The 9,549-nt window shown below is 38.3% G+C and overlaps 1 protein-coding gene across 1 annotated transcript; it reads left to right on the top strand.

The window, feature by feature from the left end:
* Positions 1-647: 647 nt before the first annotated feature.
* Positions 648-8,847, top strand: LOC139692472 (laminin subunit alpha-like). The gene is made up of 7 exons (XM_071590688.1): positions 648-932; positions 2,435-2,562; positions 3,400-3,529; positions 3,624-3,794; positions 3,876-4,089; positions 8,097-8,306; positions 8,738-8,847. The coding sequence occupies exons 1-7, from the start codon at positions 648-650 to the stop codon at positions 8,845-8,847; spliced, it is 1,248 nt and encodes a 415-aa protein (XP_071446789.1).
* Positions 8,848-9,549: the final 702 nt, after the last annotated feature.

The following is a 9,549-nucleotide window of genomic DNA, read 5'->3' as shown; positions in this document are numbered from 1 at the left end:
CCTTGGTAGTTGTCCCTTTAGGATCTTATCCTAAATACAACTGAGGTTGACTTTCTAAAGGAAGTCATTAGATAGATCATCGTGAGAAAATAAAAAAAACATCTCACAAGTACTTATGAAAAAACGGGGATCGAGATTTAGCGGTGGCTATCGTACTGGCTTCCCACTCACTGGGAGGGCCCGGGTTCAAATCCCGGCGGTGTTTAATATTTTTCAGGGGTATCTCGATCCCTACTTGAGGTGCTTTATGGAGTGCACTTTGAGTGAGTACGCCATCCGTCGGATGGGACGTTAAGCTGCGGACCCCTTGGCGCCTTTCGTAAAGAGTAGGCTAATGCCGACGCCGGGTTCCTCTCCACCCTTCCCATCCACCCTGTCCATCCCTAATGGCGCAAATGACCTCAGCTGTCGGTCGCCTCCCCTAAATACTACTACTTGTGAAAAAACTTGCGATAAGTTGCCGTTTTACGGCCCTCGTGAATAAGCCGCGACAGTGAGAAAAGTGAGCATCGCCGATTAAATTCCTAACACTTTAAAATTATCCGGTATTCGTGTGTGTTTAGATTAAATTGGCGTGAGCTTCCGTATCGCTTATTTATGTTTTATCTCCGATAGCCAGTGGCTTCAGCGGCCGGGTGCATCTGAAAATGACACTTCCTTGGGCTCGATGGATGATGAGGCACTTCATCGTATTCACGGTGATTTTATTCTGTCCCGGTGTCACCTCGGAATTCCTACCACCGAAATTAATCGACTTCTCAGATTTCCAAGGATGGAGGATAACAGCATCTTCTACGTGCGGTGTTGCCGTAGATTCCAATGGCAATGAGTATCCCGTGGAAGAAATGTACTGCCTCATCGATGGTGCCCACGATGACAGCCTTTTTAACACGAATAAAGACAGTGCAATGCCGAGCCAAATAAAAGGGCAGGTAGGGTAGGGAATTATCACAATACCTATGATCTCTTGCGTTGTTTAATTTTACGGGATTTGATGTATACTAATTCTATGAAATTAATTTCGGAAAAACTACTATTATGACATCTTTCGCCAGTTTTGCTCAACATGTGATCCCACACGCCCCGACAGAAATCATTCTGCAGTTTTTGCATTGGGCCCATCTAGAAAATGGTGGCAAAGCCCTCCACTGTCAAGGGGACGGCAATACAGAGAGGTTAATCTCACGATCGACCTAGGCCAAGTGAGTATCAGTCACATCTCTAAACGCGCATAAAATGAAAAATCTAGTTAAATGTTTAATGTTTACAGAAATATGAAAATAATTTTCCTTTAGCCAGATGTGTATACAAGACTTACATTTATATGTCATTGCATATTGAAATAGCATACTCATTGGCTGATATATATTCCTTTATCACATTGTAACCTTGATCGTCTGAAAGTTTGAGAAAATGTTAACTTTTAAAAGAATTTTCCATTGAATCCATGCCGATTTCCGGGAATTACCGTCGCGTAGTTTAGTTGGTAGACAACTGTTTCGCCCCCAGTCCTGGAGGCGTCTTCAGATCTAAGTGATGTGCGTTGCGTTTTGGCCGCTATATACAGGGTTCGTCCGGAAAATAAGTGTACTGACTACTGATTTTTTCCCGCCGCTCCAGGCGCGCCCAGCACCGCTCTGACGGGCTGCGATTGGAGGGGGGTATGTTGGCAAGCGACGCTGAAAAAGGCAGTCGGCTCTGAGCTGTGGTGTAGTGAGGAGCTCTGTTAACGCGAACCTCCACGCTTCGACCCACGTCACGGAACGCGATGCCGAAGTTTTTGGAGCAGCGCTATTCCATCAAATTTGCGGTAAAGCTTGGGAAATCGTCTACCGAAACTGTCGGTATGATTAACCAGGCTTACGGGGAGTCAGCCATGTCCAGAAACATGATCTTTCGGTGGCACAAGATGTTCGTGGAGGGCAGAGAAGAGGTCGACGACGAGTCTTCGAGAGGTTCCCGATGATGCCTTCGCGGGAGCGTTCCAGGAATGGGAACGCCGCTGGAACAAGTGTATCGACTCACAAGGGTCCTATTTTGAGGAATATTAGCTTAAGATATGTAAAAGTGTAATAAATTTTTTTTCCTGAGCTCAGTACACTTATTTTCCGGACGAACCCTGTATAAACGCAACGCACATCACTTCGACCTGAAGACGCCTCCAGGACTGGGGGCGAAACAGTTGTCTACCAACTAAACTACGCGACGGTAATTCCCGGAAATCGGCATGGATTCATCAGATAGACGGCGCGGAAGCCTAAGGATTAGAATTTTCCATTGTTTTTGACTAATTTGAACAGTAAGATATGTTAAAATAATTAAATTGTGTTAGCTCTCTTAAAAATTTTGCTTATTTAATTGTAAAGTTAATGGTGCATGCTGTGATTTGGGATATCAATTCACATCCTCTTGGTTTCATAATTTTTCTTTTTAGGAACTGCTTGTATCCTATATTATCATTAGACCAGCAAATTCTCCAAGACCTGCACTCTGGGTATTAGAAAAATCAAGAGATTATGGTGTTACATATACACCATGGCAGTATTTTGCCACTTCACTAGAGTAAGTTCAATTACATTTGTACCTATATGTAATATTGTAGCTAATTATATATGTATTACATAATTTTGAAGTTCAGTATCAAGTTGATGAGTTTGGTAGGAAAAGGTGCAGTGGACTGTAAGAAAAACAAGCGAGTGCTTGGATTGGTGGGGGAGGAGAGGGGATTATTGGGAGGTAGTGTACGTAACTCTTAAATACATACATTTTGAGCAAAGAATAATTAACTTGCATTAAATTTAACACCTCATGACCATTTATTCAAGCAGAAAATTAGTGATGATAGTATTAATGCTCTAATACAATGCCATTTTATTCAATATCTACCTATAAAAGGAAAAGTGGCATAATAGGTGAACAGAATAGAGTTATCATTGCATAATAGGAGGGGGCTATGCAAACTGAGTCACACAGTCATTGAAATGAACTTCATGAGCATTCATCATAGTGTGTACTCCATATGTAGTGTGTCCAGTTATATAAGCATTGGGAAGAGTGAGGCAAAAGTGATCCTTACTTGGAGTGCTACGTGGATAGCACTTCAAGTGAAGTATACTGTTCATCAAATGGGGTATTGATTTTCGTGACTTCTTGGCACCTTTCATTAAGAGTATTCTAATGCTGGTGTTGGGTTTCTCTACACAATTCCTCCATTCCATGAATATCTTACCTCTACCAAATTACTCACCTGTTCATAATGGTGCAAATGACCTTAGTTGTTAATAACCTCCCCTAATAACTACTATCACAGTATTTAATAGTTAAATAAGTAACATATTTTTAGTATTTCATTTGTGGTTCACTTGGTTTTTTTTTCCTGTCAAAAAATTAAATTTCTAGGCAATGTGCAGATGTGTTTAAAATTAAACCCATGCAGAAGATCACTCATGATGACACTGTCATTTGTGATACAGAGCAATCTAAACTAACTGCACCACAGAAATCTGGAGTTAATTTTGACAGAGATGAGGTATGATAAACATTCTCAATTAATTTTGATTGATTTTATTTTCATAGCAAGATGGATGTTTTTAGCATAAAAATTTATTCCATCCCCCTTTCAGATAATTATTCCCTTGGTTAAAAACCGACCATCTGCTGAAGATTACCACAAATCAAAAATCCTTCAAGAATGGACAAAAGCAACAAACATTCGTTTTAGATTTTTGCAGCCCAATACTCACAAAGCTGATTTAATGTCACTTGCAAATGAAGATTCATCTGTCACTCGACGGGTTTGTTGTGATTGTGTTTTTTTCTTTGTTGAGTGAATATTTAATTATTGATTTAACATATATTTCATTTTATTCCTTAAGTATTTCTACTCAATACGACACATTACCATGGGCAGCCATTGTGTCTGCAATGGCCATGCTGGAGAATGCAATAGTGCAAATTTAAGCATGAATTTCACCCTCATTTGTGAATGCCAGCATAAAACATGTGGGATTCAATGTGATAGATGCTGTGATGGATTTGTTCAAAAAAAATGGAGGCCATCTACACCTCAGGATTCATTCACTTGTGAACGTAAGAATTAAATCGTTTTGGTTTCGGTAACAGGTAATTTCGCAGCAATTTCTCTCCTCAAAGTCATTACTTCATTATCAGTCTCAATATTACCCCCAACTCAATGATCTTGTCAACTAAATATATTTTTTTTAATTTTTATACTCTCATTTTTGGCATTATGATTTAAGTGTCTCGTTGGAGTGCTTCCTCTGTTGTTCTTCCTTTCTTCTCTTCCCTCTACAATCATCTTCCAGAAATGTCTTGACATTAACCCTATGTGATACATCTGCAAATGAAGTGCAGCATTTTTTGTAGATTGTTTGAGGATGATAAGCATCTTATAAGAATTTGCATAAGTGGATCAGTTTCATTTATATGCTAATCATTATTATTTTATTCTCAATCATGATCAATCCATTATTTTTTTATTTTAAGGTACTCCTATATGTAATTGTATAAATTATGATGCTTACATTTATAATGCAGTAAATTTGGACCAATTTATTTGTAAGTCATTTTCAAACACATATATTTTGAGAAATTCAATGAGAATGCAAGAGAAAAATCAATAAAACCTGATTGATTTAAATGTTCAAAAACTATCTCTACCTTCTTTCAATTAGTACAGTTTTAATGGAACCCAATAAAATTGAATATGTAATTGATTGGATGATCAAGCTTTAGTATTGTCAGTCAGTCAAAGGGTTGCAAGCATTGCTGAGTGCATTCGAAAGTCAGTACGATATATATGGGATGGGGATGTATGTAAATAAAACAAAGGTTTTGCGGTTTTCTTGGAAGAGGAAGGCAAAGCTAAACGTAAAAATAGGATAGCAAAAATTAGAGCAGATGAAACAGTTTGTGTATCTAGGAATTGTTTTGCACTAAAGTGGTCAAAGTAGTAGGAACATAAGGAGAAAAATTGCATTAGGCAAAGAAGCTTTCACATAGAGGAGGGTATTCGTGACAGGGACATTGAGTAAAGATGTAAAGAAAGGGATCATTGAAGCTTTGATTTGGAGTTTAGTTATGTACGGTATGAAAAAATGGTCATAGAAGCAGGATTATGGGTGTAGATTGGAGGCTTTTAAAATGTGGATATGGAGAAGGTGAAATGGACAGAAAGGAAAGCAAACAAGGAAGTGTACGGTATAGTGGGAGGAGAGGGGATTGTTGGGAGAAATCCTAAGGAGGCAGAAGAAATGAATGCAGAGTATTTTGATTGGCAATGGGATGTTGAAAATTGTGATAGAGGGGAGAATGTTATGTAAGTAAGAAAGGGGCAGGAGTAGGATAGGGATGTTGGATGAAATGAAGTGAGGAAGGAAGTATGCAGAAATGGAGAGGGGCTTATTGTATTGTTAGATCTTGGGTTGTGTTTTGTTACAAGAGGCAAGGAAATTGTTGCTGTACTGTTTGGTAACTTGTGCCTACCCCAAACCTACCTTAACCGGTAGTTTACCTACAATAATAATAATAATAATATTCCTTGTAGAAGAATGTGGATAAGTGTGGGTGGTTAATGGGACTTTAGGATTTGGGAGGGGTATAAGGGTAGTGGGGTGCAGTAAAGATTTTGGATGAAGGAGATAGGAGGGAAGAAACACTTGGTATCTTCTGTTTGGGACTGACATCGTCCCTCTCCTGGTGTTCCCTTTCATGATGCACTTTTTAGTTAGTTTTTTTAATTTTAATTTCCTATGGAGGAAATCTGCAAAGTCAAACCCAAAACATTGAATCTGTGGATATAAATTTTACTATGAAAGTGCATTTGGTAACTTTTATTTTTTAGTAGCTCAAATGGTAGTGCTTATGTTTTTTCTCCTAGCCAATAATTATATGGGAGGAAAAGGATATCTCATATCAGATGGGTCAATAAAGTTAATTTCCCCTTAGCATCTTATTTTGGTCTTACTTACCGATGAAATGTGGAGCTAAAATTATTTATCCATTCATCAGCATTATACTAACTTGTTTAGGATTTACCCTGTTGGTTAAGTCATGCATATCATTTTCCTGCTTCTGGTAACTATCAATGGAAGCTTCCCGATAATTACGTGTTGCCTTTTGTTCATTCACAACAATTCATAATGATATGGATGGCTTATCTCCTCATCCTTCTTTGCTCAAATATAGGTTCCTCTGAGCAGGGTTCTAAGCTCAATGAGTATTCAAGATGAGGTCTGGCCAATGTGAAATAACAGCTCTGTGTAATTTTTACATACTACCCTGCAACTTCTCCCTTTCTGATTATGTCAAATCAATGAAGCATAATCTTTATGGTATTACAGAGAACACTTCTGTTTTCTAATATCTCCCATACTACTCCATCATGTCATGCTTCTTTTGCCTTACCACAGTCATATTTTTTGATAAATTCTTAATAGCCTTAATGATCTTTATATTGTGTACCTCAATAGCCTTCTATAGAGTACACAAATGAATACAGACAGGCGAGGATGGTATGAAGCCTGGCATGAGAATTTGGACCAGTTGTCCTCTTCCTAAGACTTCTGATTCTCCTAATTTTGATATCCTTGAGAATCTCTTTTAGCACCTCCATCCATAACTTTCTCAGTCTACCTCTTACCCTTAAATCATTTACTTAATATTCATAATCGGCAGTGGATCCAGGGGGATTCGGGAACAAAGGGACCATGCCTCCCCTGAGACATTTTCCTTGTTGTGTTTCTTTTATTTGGTTCCAATCAAATTTAATTTCCTAATCCCCGAAAACCATTTAAATTTGATTGTTACAAAAACTGTTGCATTTCATTTCTTACCGACTTCAACCTTCTCTCTCCCATACACCTGTTCAACATTGCGGTCTTTTTTCTCCAACCCCAAAAGTTGACCCAAGATTCCCCCCTAGCTCTCATATATCTATCTGCTCCATTAATTATCACCATTTGTCTTGCATTTATACTCCACACTTTGTATGTTATCAAAATTCTCCCCCAGCGATCTCTAATTCTGCATTAATTCCAGACCATTTCACCAATATTATTCTTTATTTAATTCACCCCTTTGCCCTTCCCTTTTTTGCTCTTTTTGCTTCAAAAAGACTTTGTTCCCTTAAATCATTCTGAATTTTCCCTGCTTCTGTCAAGTTGTTTCCATACCTACTTTCTTTCATAACAGTTTTGAATTCATTCTTTTTCATTTTGGAAACAGCAAATTCTCTTTTCTGAGCTTCCTCATCTTTAGATGCAGTCATCCTCTTATTCGGCTCTTTCTTTGCACTCACAGAATCTTTCACTATTTCATCCAACTAGGCATCACCTTTCATTGTCTCAACCACACATTTTCCATTGCCATGTCCAAACTTTCTACAATCATTCCTTTCAACCTCATGCAAGCATCATTTACACTTTTGTTGTTTATACGTATTTCCCATTTCACCATATTCAAGTTCAGCTTATCCTCAAGCAAACATTCATATTGCGTTCATGTATATTTTACTCCAGCTTACCACTTCAGATTACCCCTTGTAGTCTCTTGTTGAGAGTACAAATGGATTTCTTTTTCCATTGTTGCATTATTATGTATTTTCCAGATTTAACAGGAGATCCTACTCCAGACCCCTTAAAAATATTGTTTAGAGTACTATACAGCTTTAAAGTCTATTTAATATTTTGTATCTGGGTGGAATAGAATCCATTCACAAATAATTTAACATTGCTGATTATTTTATGATTAATGGTATTTATGTAATTGAGGAGAGAAATATATAAATGGTGCTTTCCTAGTGGAATGGCACGGGTGAGTAGAAGCTAGCAAAGGTAACTTTCATGAAACCAGAACTAATTCAGGCAATTATGATGCTATATTTTATTTGCTTTCAAAGATAAGAAAATTCATCTTAATTAATTAATGAAATATGGTTCAGAAAAAACCAGAGTAGAACATTCATCCTTATGAATTATCTATCCTGTTTTTTGCTAAACCTTATTTTATTAATATTTTGAACATCATTGTGTGTATTATAGACATTTGCATATATAATTTTTCTTTGTCAATTTCAGCATGTAATTGCTTTGGGCACAGTGATGAGTGTGATTATGACCCAGAAGTAGAAAAGAAAAAGCAATCATTGGATATTCATGGAAATTATGATGGAGGTGGGGTGTGCAAAAATTGTAAACACAATACTATGGGAATAAATTGTAACAAGTGTAAGCCTGGTTATTATCGCCCGGACGGAATACCTCTAAATGCTACTGGTGCTTGTAAACGTAAGTTGATAAATATTTTAAATAAATTAATACTGTGATCATATGAGATTAGTGCACAATCAAGTGAAATGTACATTGAAGTATGGTGAATACAATAGTATTGTCATAAGGGTAAGTATATTTCTGTACTCATTGTGAGTCTCAGAGCCTATCCACTCCCACCTATTCATAATAATTTATGTACAATAATGTCAACTGTAATTACCACTGGTGTCAATACAGTCTTATAGAAAACTTCCTAGTGATGACATGAGATTGATTAGATATTGAAACCACTTCAATTCTTGCCTTCCCTTTAACTGAGTGCTATTCCTATTTCTTCATAAGATGCTAATTTTCTAAGAACATTATCAATGTGACCATAAGCAGAAGAAGAACTATTGAATCCAAGGTTTGTATAAAAATTATCAGGAAAAGTTTTGGATAAATAGATTTATTTCAGATTTCAGAAGGCTCCCTGATGGACAGATTCTGGAAGGTCCTTAAGGGTATGCGTGCAAGCTACTTGGATGGCACTGGGTCCCATGGTGATGTCCTTTGAGGGTGCACTTCCCTTCTGGGAAAAGGCAATGGTATGCTGGTGCCATGTCGGGACTGTCCAAAAAGTCGGGGGTCTTCTTCAACACGTTGAAGAAGATCTTCACTTGACTCTGCTTTTGGTCGTCCATCAAGACCTTGGGATGAGCTTAGCACAGATCTTTCCCATCGCCAAATTTTCAGTGATAATGGTTTGCACTGTCCTTTTATTAATGCCAGTACAATCTGTGGCACACTTAACTGATGGTCTTTATTCAGCACTTCACGCACACATTGCACGTTGTCGTCGGTTCTTGGCATCGACGGCCATTCAGCGTGGGCATCGATGGCCATTCAGCCATTGTCCTCAATACTCTCTCGGCCATCTTTGATGAGCTTGTGTCGCTTACAAACTGCAGTTTGTGACATGCTTCACCCTTGAACACTTGGCGAATCATGCCCAATGTCTCTATACCCGATTTTCCCGGTACAATACAAAATTTTATGGCATGCCACTGTTCAATCATTTGCTGCATAATGCTTTTGCACTGAGGCACTTGACAGGGGTCCACTTAAAGTACGATCTAGCCTGAACAAACGCTCACAGGCCATTGGCGCTTGGAGCGTGTTGAAGGTAAGACCCCCCACCACGGAGCCTGCACAGTGCGAGCGCCCTGCAAGCATGTTGCGATGTACAGTCGTGTTAGGAAAAATTGTTCCCGATACA

The sequence above is a fragment of the Hetaerina americana genome, unplaced genomic scaffold (genome assembly GCF_022747635.1).
Source record: "Hetaerina americana unplaced genomic scaffold, ioHetAmer1.1.p SCAF_4, whole genome shotgun sequence".
NCBI lineage: Eukaryota > Metazoa > Arthropoda > Insecta > Odonata > Calopterygidae > Hetaerina > Hetaerina americana.
Note: the sequence above shows the minus strand (reverse complement) of the source record. Positions and strands in the feature narration are given on the sequence as shown.